Source organism: Palaemon carinicauda, chromosome 41 (genome assembly GCF_036898095.1).
Source record: "Palaemon carinicauda isolate YSFRI2023 chromosome 41, ASM3689809v2, whole genome shotgun sequence".
Taxonomy (NCBI): Eukaryota; Metazoa; Arthropoda; class Malacostraca; order Decapoda; family Palaemonidae; genus Palaemon; species Palaemon carinicauda.
This window is the reverse complement of record NC_090765.1, coordinates 58,552,484-58,568,253: the sequence shown is the minus strand read 5'-3', so window position 1 is coordinate 58,568,253 and position 15,770 is coordinate 58,552,484. Positions and strand designations below refer to the sequence as shown.

At 36.9% G+C, this 15,770-nt stretch overlaps 1 protein-coding gene across 1 annotated transcript in view; it reads left to right on the top strand.

Moving 5' to 3' along the window:
* The first annotated feature begins 421 nt into the window (after window positions 1–421).
* The window catches only part of Pgant1 (Polypeptide N-Acetylgalactosaminyltransferase 1), an 84,034-nt gene continuing 68,685 nt past the window's right edge, over window positions 422–15,770 (top strand). Inside the window, exons 1-2 of the mRNA XM_068364775.1 lie at window positions 422–554; window positions 8,046–8,163. Of these exons, the coding sequence (XP_068220876.1) occupies window positions 8,047–8,163 (117 nt within the window). The 5' untranslated portion in view covers window positions 422–554; window position 8,046. The remainder of the gene's footprint in view (window positions 555–8,045; window positions 8,164–15,770) is intronic.

Below are 15,770 nucleotides of genomic sequence, written 5' to 3'. Positions count from 1 at the left end.
TATAGATATATATATGTATATATATATATATATATATATATATATATGTATATATATAATATAAATATATATACAGTATATATATATATATATGTATATCTATATATATATATATATATATATATATATATATATATATATATGTATTTATGTATATATATACATACATATACATACGTATATATATATATATATATATATATATATATATATATATATATATATATATATTTATATATACATATATCCAAAGAAATTTGGAGAAAAATACTTTAGAAAATTTACCTTCGAAAGCTATACAAACTTTAAGACAAGACATTCTATATTTCTAAATGAGCAGAATTTGTAATACACACATATATGATATATATTATTCCAGAGGAACTTGGAGAAAAACTAGACCTTTATTTGAAGTACCGCCTGCCATCCCTCGTCAAATTGGTCCGGCTAAAGGAACGCCATGGGCTGATCAGAGCGCGTCTCGCGGGCGCCCGGGCGGCCGTGGGCGATGTCCTTATATTTTTGGATTCTCATTGTGAAGCCAACGAGAAATGGTGAGTGTGTGTTGGATGTAATGGCATCAGTTTTCATTTATGGATATTTTAAAGGATATGTTTACGTAGGTTGATCATCAAAGAAGTGTATTTTTAAGTCTATATTAATGATATTTTGAAGGTGATGTTAATGATATTTTAAACTCAACATTAATGATATTCTGAAGGTGATAGTAATGATATTTTAAAGTCAATTTTAATGATATTCTGAAGGTGATATTAAGGATATTTTAAAGTCAATGTTAATGATATTCTGAAGGTGATATTAAGGATATTTTAAAGTCAATTTTAATGATATTCTGAAGGCGATGTTAAGGATATTTTAAAGTCGATATTAATGATATTCTGAAGGTGATGTTAAGGATATTTTAAAGTCGATATTAATGATATTCTGAAGGTCATATTAAGGATATTTTAAAGTCAATATTAATGATATTCTGAAGGCGATGTTAAGGATATTTTAAAGTCAATTTTAATGATATTCTGAAGGTCATATTAAGGATATTTTAAAGTCAATTTTAATGATATTCTGAAGGCGATGTTAAGGATATTTTAAAGTCAATTTTAATGATATTCTGAAGGCGATGTTAAGGATATTTTAAAGTCGATATTAATGATATTCTGAAGGCGATGTTAAGGATATTTTAAAGTCGATATTAATGATATTCTGAAGGTCATATTAAGGATATTTTAAAGTCAATATTAATGATATTCTGAAGGCGATGTTAAGGATATTTTAAAGTCAATTTTAATGATATTCTGAAGGCGATGTTAAGGATATTTTAAAGTCAATTTTAATGATATTCTGAAGGCGATGTTAAGGATATTTTAAAGTCGATATTAATGATATTCTGAAGGTCATATTAAGGATATTTTAAAGTCAATATTAATGATATTCTGAAGGCGATGTTAAGGATATTTTAAAGTCAATATTAATGATATTCTGAAGGTGATGTTAAGGATATTTTAAAGTCGATATTAATGATATTCTGAAGGTCATATTAAGGATATTTTAAAGTCAATATTAATGATATTCTGAAGGTGATAGTAATGATATTTTAAAGTCGATATTAATGATATTCTGAAGGTGATATTACGGATATTTTAAACTCAACATTAATGATATTCTGAAGGTGATAGTAAGGATATTTTAAAGTCAATTTTAATGATATTCTGAAGGTGATATTACGGATATTTTAATGGGGATATTAATGGTATTCTGAAGGTGATATTAAGGATATTTTAAAGTCAATATTAATGGTATTCTGAAGGTGATATTACGGATATTTTAAAGTCAATATTAATGGTATTCTGAAGGTGATATTACGGATATTTTAATGGCGATATTAATGGTATTCTGAAGGTGATATTAAGGATATTTTAAAGTCAATATTAATGGTATTCTGAAGGTGATATTAAGGATATTTTAAAGTCAATATTAATGGTATTCTGAAGGTGATATTACGGATATTTTAATGGCGATATTAATGGTATTCTGAAGGTGATATTAAGGATATTTTAAAGTCAATATTAATGGTATTCTGAAGGTGATATTAAGGATATTTTAAAGTCAATATTAATGGTATTCTGAAGGTGATATTACGGATATTTTAATGGCGATATTAATGGTATTCTGAAGGTGATATTAAGGATATTTTAAAGTCAATATTAATGATATTCTGAAGGTGATATTACGGATATTTTAATGGCGATATTAATGATATTCTGAAGGTCATATTAAGGGTATTTTAAAGTCAGTATTAATGATATTCTGAAGGTGATGTTAAGGATATTTTAAAGTCAATATTAATGGTATTCTGAAGGTGATATTACGGATATTTTAATGGCGATATTAATGATATTCGGAAGGTGATATTACGGATATTTTAACCATGCAAATTAATTTGCCTATTTAAGAATAAGTTGAGGACCATCTGTGAGCAAATGATGTCTTACTAACCATGCAAATTAATTTACAGATATTAGAATGATTAAGTTTAAATATGTTGGTTTTCTAAATGGAATAAGTTTATTTCAGCTAAGAAAGAGGTGATTTTATTATTATTATTATTATTATTATTATTATTATTATTAGCCAAGCTACAACCCTAGTTGGAAAAGCAAGATGCTATAAGCCCAAGGGCTCCAATAGGGAAAAACAACCCAGTGAGGAAAGGAAATAAGGAAATGAATAAATTATGAGAACAAATTAAAATTATTCTAAAAACAGTAACAACGTCAAAACAGATGTGTCATATATAAACTATAAAAAAACTCAAGTCAGCCTGGTCAAAATAAAAACATTTGCTGCAATCTTAGAAATGCCAGTTTAGTACATTGTTAAAAATTTGCATTAAAATACGGAAAATGCCTGGCAACATTCATTCCAGGATTTTTACCTTTTTAAAAACAGATATATTGACGTAAAGGAATGATATTACGGTCACCAACCCGTAAAAGATAATAACAAAGTAGGGTATAAATTATGGTCGCCTGTGTTTTACTGAAATACGGCTGAGAACAGTATATTTTTACTGAGAATTCCCATTAAAATTACGGTTTTTTTTTTTCAAGTGTAGCTACCGAGTAGCTTCTATACACAATTTAGATTTATTAATACTTTGCGGATAATCTATTAGTTTCTTAAGAGTCATCATCTCTTACACTGTTAAAAAAACAGTTAATTTAATCGGAAAATCTCCGTAAAAATATACTTGTAAGCTTATAACACTTAATTCCTTTTGCCAAAATACTCGCCACAGTCCTTCAAACAATAAAAAATATGTTTCTGCTATTTTTCTAAATTTGACTTATAAAAATATTCAATTTTTCAAAATCAGAATCACTTTAAATATAAAAGATAACTTTTAGTATTTCAAAATGAACACTCAAAATTTCATCCTCAAAAAACGCTAACGATTATATAAAAAAAAAATATTCCCTATATCTTTTTAAATAGAGTATGTCATCCACAATGCACCACTCACTGATAATCCAAAATGAATGCAGTTGTAATACAAAATCCCAGAAATAAACGCAGATTGAAAAAAATCGTGAATTTCTAATTTAGCAATATTTTTTTAAGAATACTTTCCCTAAACAATTTGAAAAAAAAAAAAACTGAATTTCTATTATAGCAAAGATGCCAGGTTTTCTAAAAATAGAAAAGGCCAACTTTAATTAACTACAGTTTTAAAAGCCCAACCTATTGGTAGAAAAAGGCCAAAAATATAGTATTTAAGGTCAACCTTTTTTTTCATGATGTTACTCAAGGCCAACCAATTTCAAAAGGGCCAAATTCGAGGCTTTTTTTTTACCTGAAAAAGGCCAAACCTAGCAACCCTGCAAGTGTCTGACACCAAACCCTTAAACTAATTCAAATTGGTAGGCTCCAGCCTCTACTCCAGCGAATCAAGGATAGGAGAAATGCTGTCGTTGTTCCAGTGATCGAGGCAATCTCGGCCACGACTCTGCATTATGGAGCCTATGGTGGATTCCAGGTAGAACTTTACACGAAGTTTGGAAAAAGTTTATTTGGTGTTTTTTTTCGCTAGTTTTTTTTTTTTTTTTTTTTTTTTTTTTTTTTTTTTTTTTTTTTTTTTTGGCGTGCGGGGTTGGTTAACTGTGTATGTTTTGTACATTATGTTTTTGTGTATTTGATTTAGTTTGTTTCGTTGTAATCTCCCTTATATGATGAAGAGCAAGCGTCTGGTTGTATATATATATATATATATATATATATATATATATATATATATATATATATATATATATATATATATATATATATATATATATATATATATTCGGTAAACACTCAACTCTCCTTGTCCCTCGGAAAATGTGAGAGGGAGAAGTCATACCCTGGTGAGAGGGGGTTGCGTATATGTACATATATATCTAAATATTTAGCCTTTCCTTTTTACGGGTCGTGTTCACCAGTACCTAAGAATGACGTCATGGACCTTACCCGTCAATTCCAACGGTAGTTAGAGAAGTTCTTAAAAATAGGGAAAAGGATTATCCAATTATATATTTACTAATTCCAGGTTTTTCTTTAGTGAAAAAAATATATTTTTCCTTATTATGATACTTCAATTTCAGGGCAAACAGGAGTAAATATATTATGATATATGTCCCGTAACATAAATACATCACAGTAACCTAGGGGTGCCGATGTAGAAAGTAATCTAACTATTACTACTACTATACACTGCATCGGACCTACATGGCCCTGATCATAACAAAATGTAATTTGAAAAAAAGAAATATAATGGTAATTGGAAATGGTAATTATGAGTTCGTAGTAATGTATTATTGAGGATTTATTGTAATATGTTGATTAAAATCATTTTAGGAATATTTTAATTGTATTCCCACAACAAAAACTCCCGTGAAATTGTGCACCATAAACGAGTGGTTTGCAACAAACAATAATTAACAGAAATATATATAGAGTGCTTTCAATGACGTCACTGGAAATCGCCGGCGGCCATGTTGGAGGGCATACAAAGCGAAAACATGGCGGCTGCTACAGCGAATATGGACAATGAGAGCGACTTTGTTAAACAATTGTCGGCTGATGATAAGCGTTTTTACAAGCAGAAACTCGATCTAAATGATGGCCTAGATCCATACCAGATGCAGAATTCATTCAGTCAAAATATTGAGGATTTTCCCAGTATTTCATACATTGATATGGTGAACTACTTGGTACTGTCGGCCAACCCAGAACATGAGTGGGCATACATTTCCATTGAATAATCTGCTTCCATAATTTGTTGTTTTTCCCTTTAATGCTTTTAAGTACAAAATTAGATCAACACTGGGTCGATGAAGAGAGTGTTTATAATCATAAAGCTAATATTGATCATTTAGCCAAACCTTGTGTATTATAATTTTTGATTGTCAAAATGTATGTAAAAGTTTTGCATTATAATGTCAAATCTTTATCAGTTCATGCCTAACCATTGTGTTTGTGTTTGGTTACAAATGCTATAATTTCTTATATACATATAAACACATGATGGACAAACTCTATTGTAATGCTCTTGGATGATCGTTTTGCCTCCTTGCAATTAAATGCGCAAGTTTAATTATTTTTTCAATGTTTCATATATAAGCTGAAGACCCCTTCGGGTTAAACCAGCTTTCAGATATTATTATTATTTATAATCAATGTTTATTCATCACATAGGCCTGTATGTCTGCACAATTTAATACACAAATTAAAATAAATATAAATATACACTTAATTATATATAGGCATGAGCACCTTGACGAAATAGAGACCTAGGTAAGTAGCCTTTGTTAATATAGCCAATATGGGCGCTTTTAATTTTTGTTTTGAAAATCTGAGATGCCCCTTTGATGTTTAAAAATTGAGATGCCCCCTCCCCCACACACACTACACACTGAACTGACGATGATACTTGTGAAGTCACCTATGCGATCGGATATAGCATGTTTACACAGGAATAATGATACTTTTAGGGCCTAGCCGAGACTGACCTGATATGAAATGATCAGAACCCTGCGTAGGGTAGTGAGGATTCACGTAGATCAGCCCGTGATATTCTGGTCAACCACAAGTCACGTCTGCGCTTGGATAATTCTTCTGTATCTTTGTCCTGATTCTGAATAACTGCCGGTATGCAGTAGAAACTCTTGTCATCTCTTCGTCCTCGATTACCACAGCCAGCAATAGCGCAAAAACTGGGCATTGTGTGAATGTGAATGTGATGAAATGGCTAAATATTCAACAGTTCAACCATAGCTATTCACCGAACGTGTCTTTGTATGCCCTCCAAGATGGGGGACCGGAAGTTTGATGACGTGTATTGAAAGGACTCTATAAAGCTAGAGATCCAGTTGGATAATTGTATGATAAATTTATTTGGCGTGAAATTAAACTGTCATATAATTACCATATTTTTTTTTTCTCAAGGGGTGGGGGTCAGTATGTTAAAGCCTTAAGAACTTTGTACAGCACAGAAAGTGCTCAGTTATATCAGCGCAGAAATTTTACTGGCACTCGTGGTTCAATTATAGATATGTTTGATTTTGCTTTTTATCACTTATTGGAAGAGTAACTGTATATATAATTCAGCAATTATTTGGGTTTTATTGTAGTGTATTACAGGGAAATGTAGCCTAGGAAAACAACTACTTTTTCTTATAGAAAAAAATACGCTCTCTTCGAAAATGACACTTGTTCCCGTTGCAAATGAATAGTTTCAGAAATATATATACATCTATATCCTACGATAATGGGGGACCCCCAGTGGGAAATGGGGGTTTTGGGTGGGGAAAACATACTGGGGAAACGATATGTAACCAAAAAACAAGCCTTTTCTTCTCTATACATTGCCTTCTTGAATGTATAATAATGGGATTATAATTCAGCAATTATTTGGTATACAGCATTAGTATCTTGCTTTTTAATAGTATTGCTAAACTTGATGTTATTGTTTTTTTTTTACAAAACTTGTTAAAAGAAACCTCATCCTCATGTCTCTTAATATCCCATATCCCAGTAATATGTTGGCGAACGAGTTTGATTTTTTCTTTTCTAAAAATTAGATTGACAAGAGTACAGTGGTAATGTGTTTGCCTAGCATTCGCTTGGCAGCAGATCGATCCCCACCCGGGACCGAGAGGTTAAGCTGTTTACTGGGGAGGCCACTGCTGTGGTTGGGCACCACAGTGGGAAGTTGGGCTTGCCCAGCTGACGTTCTGGTGAGCATCTATTCTGATGGAACTGGAACTGAAACCAGATACTTTTACCCTTTAAGAGCAGCTTAAAAGAGAAAAGTAGAAATTTACTAAAAATATATACTTAGATTGTTACTCCGATCTCGTTTTGGATATTGTATCCTTCTGATCTGGAGTGGGACTCTAAAACCTATTTGAATTTTTTTTTCTTGCTCAAAGCCTAGGAAATGGAAGGTTTAGTCTTCCTGTGTATGCCTTTAGACAGTCAGTGACTGAATCATAGCTTTAAGAATGTTTGTGAATGTGGGGCAGCTGTTTATTGTCAATTTTTAGTTTTGGTAAAGAATATCTGCTCACCACCTTATTTACCTATACGGTACTGTATAGTATCTAAATGATTTGTTTTGAATGAATCTAAGGAATTCTGGACAGGAATAAAGTGTATCAAAATCAAATTTGAGCATAGTGTATATAATGAAGCAATTTAGACTTCTAAATTGTTTGATTATTTGATTGAAATCGATTGGCAGTTCATGATTTTGAGAGGTACTCTGGTTTTGGTGTCCTGCCACTCCTCGGGTGAATAAAATAGCCGTTTTATATTGTACTCGACAACCCCAGAGGACCTCAGTTGACTCACAGGAAGGAAAAATCATTTCATCATGAAGAATATTATTCCAGATAGACTGAAGTACAACCTATTTCTGCATTTCAATTATTGTGGGGCCTTTGTAGCATTTAGATCAGAAACATTATGCTTACCATAAAATGTTTCAGGATGGAACCATTACTGCAAAGAATAAAGGAGAGCAGAACAGCTGTTCTTGTCCCCATCATTGACGTGATCGATGATAAGACTCTTGAATACTACAATGGAAATGGACGCTATTTCCAGGTACAGTGTTGTGGGATTTGTGCATCGGGACTTATAGTGCTCTTAACACAGCTGGGGTAGTATATACTAGCATGACTACACAACTTCAAGGAAGAATTAGAGCTTAAACTAATCAGTATCATTTATGCTTTTTAGAATTAGTGCATTTTCCCTTACATAGCCTCTATTGTATATCCATTCTAGAGAGTTTCAGTAGTATTGACTAATTTGGATGTGGTGTGGTTAGAATATAGTAAACTGCCGTAGTGGTAGAAATCTTATGCATGTTGAAGTTGTGCATGACTACAAAGTTGTATTTTTTTTGAGTGGAGAGTTTTCACATTTCTTATGCCAAAAAGATATACAGTACAGTACATTATACTAATAATGCATGTTGATGTACTGAATATTTATTTACCGCTGAATAACATGTTTCAAAATTTAGCTTTTGAATATCTGACTAGTGCTTCCCCAGTTTATGCATACTTAAAGGAACTGGGGGTGAGTTAAGTAAAGTTTTCTTCTTGCAATTTATGCAGGACAAAACACTAATAATTGTTATGGTAATTATGTTATCAGTTTACTACAGAATAATACAATTTATACTGTACTGTATTTCCATTCAAGAAATGTACAATACTGGGTAATTCATCGTAGATTCACAGCGGATGGTTGACATGTAACTTGTACACTTGTAGAAAGCTTGCTTGTAATGTCATTGCGTAGTTCTTTTAGTGAATCATGCTTCCATAGTATTTTATTAGATTGAAATTAGCTTTGGTTACTGTGATTCAACCCATAAAAGAAGTGAAAGATGTTTGTTTTTTATTATGCCATCTGCATGATCATTCAGTAATGGAAAATAGATAATACTAAATGTACTGTACTTGAGGGTGGTACAGTATTTTCAAATTATAGTCATCAGTTCTTAAGATTGTGCCTTGCAAAGATGTTTTTCTTTATAAGTATAAGACTTAAAGTCAGTATTGACAGATCACTGCTTTATTCTCGAAAGATCTTTCAAAATGCTGACTCTAAAGCTTAAAGAAACTTGCTGACAATAAGGACTATTTAATACAATCATAATTTGCTACTAGTATTCATTGCTTTAGCAAAATTTTATGATTGTTATGGATTAACTGAAATTTAATTGATTTAAAATAAGTCTTCTGCATATGGTCAAGATGTGTTTCAGGAGTGGGTTCTCAAGTCGGAGAACTCTCTAGTCCAATATGATTAACGTTTGCATCCAGCTCATAATCCTCAATTGCTTATTCTCTATTGATTTCGGTTTGCTGGTTTTTCTAACACTTATGAGCTGGTCTTTAATGAATTTTCACTTCTCTTTCAGCATAATAAGATGCTTTTTAAAAGAATCTGGAACAGTTTTCCTTTTACAAGAGTTGTAACGTTTTTCTTATTTATTGACAGTTCAAAGGTTGAATGTTCTTATCTTGAGGATTTATTGTATCTTTTTATCATATCACTTGGTATGTAATGAAGTGTTATTACAAACTCATCACTTTAGGCTCTGCATTAAGTACAAAAATTATGTCAAACTTAAATTATATACTGTACAGTGATTACTCCAGCGGACATTTACACATTTGACAGTTCCATTCTTTCTTCTTTGATATCCTTTAGAAATCAATTAAAAGTTTTGCTGTTAATGTATTTTGGTTCATGAATCAGCAGTGGTCTTATCGTAAGGTACTTTGTACAGTACTGTATTTTTCAACAATTTTAAATGGATGTTTTGTTTAATTTACTGATTTGGAGGAGAATATGAGAAAGTAAAACTACCATTATGGATTAGCCTACCATAACTGTGCACTATTCTCTAATTAAACAGTGCTCTTGTAATACTGTACTGTCATCGGAGGGCCATTCTTTGCATAGCATTGTAGAAAATAAAGATGGGGATATGGATGAAAGAAGTTTTACACATTATTTTGTTTGAATTCCAATATTTTTAATGATTTTCTGGGCCATGCTACTAGCCTTCTTTGTACTGTACTATACTACATCCATATCATCTCATTTTTTGACAAATGTTTCATGATATCCTCCCCTTAAATGTCCAAAGCCTCTCAGTGCCTGCAATCTCTGTCAATTTTCCAGCCACTGTTCGCCACGTCTCCGTAACTCTGTCATTTGCGATATGATATTCCCACTGCCTGAAAGTCATCAGCTTTTTATTTTTTATATCACATTCATATTCCAAAATGTATAGTAGAATAGTTCAGAGTAGTACACTGGTAGTAGTACTGTATGTTCATCATCATCATCATCATCTCCTCCCACGCCTATTGACGCAAGGGGCCTCAGTTAGATTTCGCCAGTCGTCTATATCTTGAGCTTTTAAATCAATACTTTGCCATTCGTCATCTCCTACTTCTCACTTCATAGTCCTCAGCCATGAAAGGACTGGGTCTTCCAACTCTTCTTGTGCCTTGTGGAGCCCAGTTGAAAGTTTGGTGAACTAATCTCTCTCGGGGAGTATGTTCAGTAGGACAATTTAGAATTTTATGAAAATCTAATTTCTTGAAACTTTTACATTGGGAAAATATAGATTTTTTTTGTGATCTATTTAGGAACTAAAAAATACTAGGTATACTTTACTGCACTACTTCTTGGCTATACAAACCTGAGTCGTTTGAATTACTTCCCTACCTCAGTTATCCCTCTCGCCCCTATGCCAAAGGACTAAACTGGCTATTCTATGACCGTCAGGTGGGGCTTCCCCCTCACGCCATCTGTAGCGAAAGAACTACCATGTTAATGATTCACTGGCCAATCCAGGGCCGCTGGCCTATACTGTATTAAAAGACTTAGGGTTTGTATAGCTAGGAAAAACAAGAATTACTTTTGAAATTTGTTATTATTCCCCTTAATAGTATTATTATTATTATTATTACTTACTAAGCTACAACCCTAGTTGGAAAAGCAGTATGCTATAAGCCCAGGGGCTCCAACAGGGAAAATAGCTCAGTGCGGAAAGGAAAAAAGGAAAATGAAATATTCTAAGAAGAGTAACAACAATAAATATCTCCTATATAAACTATAAAAACTTTAACAAAACAAGAGGAAGAGAAATAAGATAGGAGAGTGTGCTCGAGTGTACCCTCAAGCAAGAGAACTCTAACCCAAGACAGTGAAAGGCCATGGTACAGAGGCTATGGCACTACCCAAGACTAGAGAACAGTGGTTTGATTTTGGAGTGTCCTTCTCCTAGAAGAGCTGCTTACCATAGCTAAAGAGTCTCTTCTACCCTTACCAAGAGGAAAGTGGCACTGAACAAATACAGTGCAGTAACCCCTTGGGTGATGAAGAATTTTTTGGTAATCTGTGTTGTCAGGTGTATGAGGATAGAGGAGAATATGTAAAGAATATGCCAGACTATTCAGTGTGTATGTAGGCAAAGGGAAAAATGAACCGTAACCAGAGAGGAGGATCCAATGTAGTACTGTCTGGCCAGTCAAAAGACCCCATAACTCTCTAGCGGTAGTATCTCAACGGGTGGCTGGTGCCCTGGCTGTAATGTTAAAAGAACGATTGTTAATGTTCCTTTGTTTTTTTGTGCTGTACTGTAATTTTAAAAGAACACCTGATTTATGTTCCTTTGTTTTTTTTTATACTGTACGGTAATGTTAAAAAAGCACCTGATTATTGTTCCTTTGTTTTTTGTACTGTACTGTAATGTTAAAAGAACACCTGATATTTGTTCCTTTGTTTTTTATACTGTACTGTGATGTTAAAAGATCACCTGATTAATGTTCCTTTTTAAATATTTAACTTAGCCGGTGAATATATAATAGCTGCAACTCTGTTGCTCGACAGTCAAAAAACAGTAAAAACTCGCCAGCGATCGCTATACAGGTTGCGGGTGTGCCCACCAGCGCCAACTGTCGGCCAGATACCACTCTCGATGTAAACAAAGACTCAATTTCTTCTCTGTCGACGTGTCGACAAGACGTACTTTACTCGCTGTTGAAACCTGGAGTTTTTCCCATCATATTTGGTGAAGTACTTTAATTTGGTTTGAGCTTTCGCAGTACAGGTGTTTTTCTTCAAATAAATCCTTGAACTCTTTTTTGGATCGGATTAATTGTTGATGACTTAGATCGTTTTTTTTTAATTTTCCCTTGACCAATTCAAAATGGCTGACCTTTCATAAGTTCCCAAGTTCAGAAAATGTAATGCTAGGGACTGTCATAGGCGTCTTCCAAAGGCTTCTCTCGACCCTCACACTGTTTGTTCCAATTGTCGGGGTAAAACCTGTCAATTGGAAGATCGGTGTGAGGAATGCGTGGGCCTTTTGGAATTCGATTTTATCGAATTTGAGAAGTATACACGCAGATTAGAGAGAGATAGGGTAAGGAGAAGTTCTTCTAGGTCGGTAGATTTTTCCTCTCCACATGCCCCTGAACCTAATCCTTCCCCTGTAGTGGTTGTTCCTAACCCCCCTCCTAGCACTCAGGAACCATCGATGGCAGACATGATGCGTGCTATCCATGCCTTGGGGGAGAGAGTTGAGGCCCTTGCAAGTGACCGCAATCAACTCATGGCGGACGTAAAGGAACTAAAGTGCCAAAGTGCCACGGCGGAAAGTGTTAAAGTGCCTAGTGTTTCTCAAAGTGTTGTGAACAGTGTTGCGCTTGAGGGTTCGTCTGTTCGTGCCTGTCGTCCTCCTAGTCCGGGACCTCTTGCAAGCTCCCAAGCCCAGGGGAGAAGCAATGTCGTACGACTCATGGGTTCGAGAGGCCTTGATCAGCGAACAGACGTTCCCTCTATGGTATCAGGCGTATCTCCCCAAGATCGCCCCTACCAACGTAAGACGAGAGAGCCCATTTTTACCTCGTCGTCCGAAGGTGTTTCTCGTAAGAAACCTTGGACCAAGGTCTCCCGACCTTTGAAGCGTAAGTCGGTCCCTTCAGGACAAGTCCAACGTCCCGGTTGTAGCCACTGGGTCAGTTCGGACTCGTTGCCGTCATCTGATGACTGCTCGCCGCCTAAGAGAGGCAAAGCTGTGCCGCTTCAGTCGCTCACCCCGTCTGTTGCCGCACCTGCTGCCGTAGACCCTAAATGGGTGTTGCTGCAGGACATGCAGTCCAAGCTTGCGTCCTTGATGGAGGACTTCAATGCTGAGAAGGTTGCTGCTGAACCTTCTGGCCAACAACCATCCAAGCGGTCTGTTGTGCGTCCTGTTGACGCTGAGGTAGCTTTCTCGCGTCTACCAGTTGGGGTTGTACCTCCACCGATGCGACCCAGTGTGGGTTGCCAGCCGCACGTTGACGTTAGGCGACGCACGGAGGTGGTTGTTGACGTTCAGGACGTTCATCAACCATCAGAGGTGACTTGTTTTGACGCGGTGCGTCAACCTCCGCAACCCGGTATGGTGTTGACTGCACAACCCAGACGGTCTAAACAGTCTCGGGTGGACGCTGTGCGTCCTCGCGCACCCATGATCGTTGACAGTTCCCAGACTGTGCAGCAGTTCCATGACGCTGCGTCCGGCTCCGTCACGCATGCAACAGTGCGACCGGACTCGGCGAGTCAAACGTTACCCACTCCTTTGCCGTTTCCTCATCAGTTATCGGATGAGGAACTATCAGAGGAGGACGTTGCTGAACCACAAGAGGATCAACCTTCAGAACTTGATGAGCCTAAGGCAACTCAACCATCCTTGGACTTTAGAAAAGTCATGGCGGTATTTAAGGAGTTGTTCCCTGACCACTTTGTTTCTGTGGCTCCTCGTTCGCCGCCGTCAGAGTTTGTATTAGGCGTACCTGCTACCGTACCTGCCTTTACTAAACTCGTTCTCTCTCGCTCATCCAAGAGAGCTTTGCGGCTGTTGGGAGATTGGTTAGAGACCAAGAAGAGTTTAGGAAAGACAGCATTTGCCTTTCCCCCTTCTAAACTCTCGTCTAGATCGAGCGTCTGGTATGCCACGGGAGAAGTTCTCGGCTTAGGAGTTCCTGCCTCTGCCCAGGGCGACTTCTCGAGTCTTGTAGACTCTCCCTGCCGCCTTGCCATGAGACGCTCGAAGATTTGTTGGTCACCATCGGATCTGGACCACCTTCTTAAAGGTATATTTAGGGCTTTCGAAGTCTTTTAACTTCCTAGACTGGTGCTTAGGAGCCCTGAGCAGGAAAATCTCTTCTGCAGATAAGGATGTTTCCTTGCTCATTATGTCCTGCATGGACAAAGCCGTCCGTGATGGGTCCAACGAGTTTGCCGCCTCATTCACGTCCGGAGTCCTGAAGAAGCGAGAGTCTTTATGTTCTTTCCTGTCTGCTGGAGTGACGCCATGCCAAAGATCTGAGCTATTCTTTGCTCCCCTTTCCAAGTGCCTGTTTCCTGAAGTCTTGGTCAAGGAAATTGCCTTGTCTTTAGTTCAGAAGGACACCCACGATCTAGTTGCGTCCTCAGCTCGCAAAGCTCCCCCTTTGCCTACATTGTCTGCTAGACCGAGGATAGACACTCCAGCGTCTTGCTTTATTCCGCCCTTTCGTGGCAGAGCCTCCAGCAGGGGAGGCGCTCGTGCCGAAGGGAAGCGAGGGAAGAGGAAAGGATCCAAGTCCTCTAAGGGCAGAGTCTGACTGCCCGCAACTTCAGACAGCAGTAGGAGCCAGACTCAAGAACTTCTGGCAAGCCTGGGAGAAGAGAGGCGCAGATCAACAATCTGTGAGGTTACTCAGAGAGGGGTACAAAATCCCTTTTGTACGCAAACCCCCTCTAGCGACGTCCCCCATCAATCTCTCTCCCAGGTACAGAGAGGAAGAAAAGAGACAAGCCCTGAAACTGGAAGTGTCTCTTTTGCTAGAGAAGGGAGCGGTGGTCAAAGTCTCGGACCTTCAATCACCGGGGTTTTGCAACCGTCTCTTCCTAGTATCAAAGAAGACAGGAGGTTGGAGACCGGTGCTAGACGTCAGTGCTCTGAATGTCTTTGTCACAAAGACGAAGTTTTCCATGGAGACCACAAAGTCAGTCTTAGCAGCGGTCAGAAAGGAAGACTGGATGGTCTCGCTAGACCTAAGGGACGCCTACTTCCACATCCCAATTCACTCAGAATCCCAACCTTTTCTGAGATTCGTCTTCGAAGATGTGGTTTACCAGTTTCGGGCCCTGTGCTTTGGCCTAAGCACAGCGCCTCTCGTATTTACGAGGCTGATAAGGAATGTGGCCAAATTCCTCAACTTATCGGACATCCGAGCCTCCCTTTATTTGGACGACTGGCTTCTCAGAGCCTCTTCCAGTCGTTGCTGTCTGAAGGATCTCAAGTGGACTCTAGATCTGACCAAGGAATTGGGACTCCTAGTCAATTTGGAAAAGTCGCAGCTGGTCCCATCCCAAACTATTCTGTATTTAGGGATGGAGATTCACAGTCAAGCTTTTCGGGCTTTTCCGTCGGCCCCCAGAATAGATCAAGCCCTGCTCTCCATCCAGAAGATGCTGAAGAAAGAACGCTGCTCAGTCAGGCTGTGGATGAGTCTGGTAGGGACGCTGTCATCCCTGGAGCAATTTGTATCACTAGGAAGACTACACCTCCGTCCTCTTCAATTCCATCTGGCTTTTCACTGGAAAAAGGACAAGACGCTAGAGGCGGTCTCGATCCCGATTTCCGG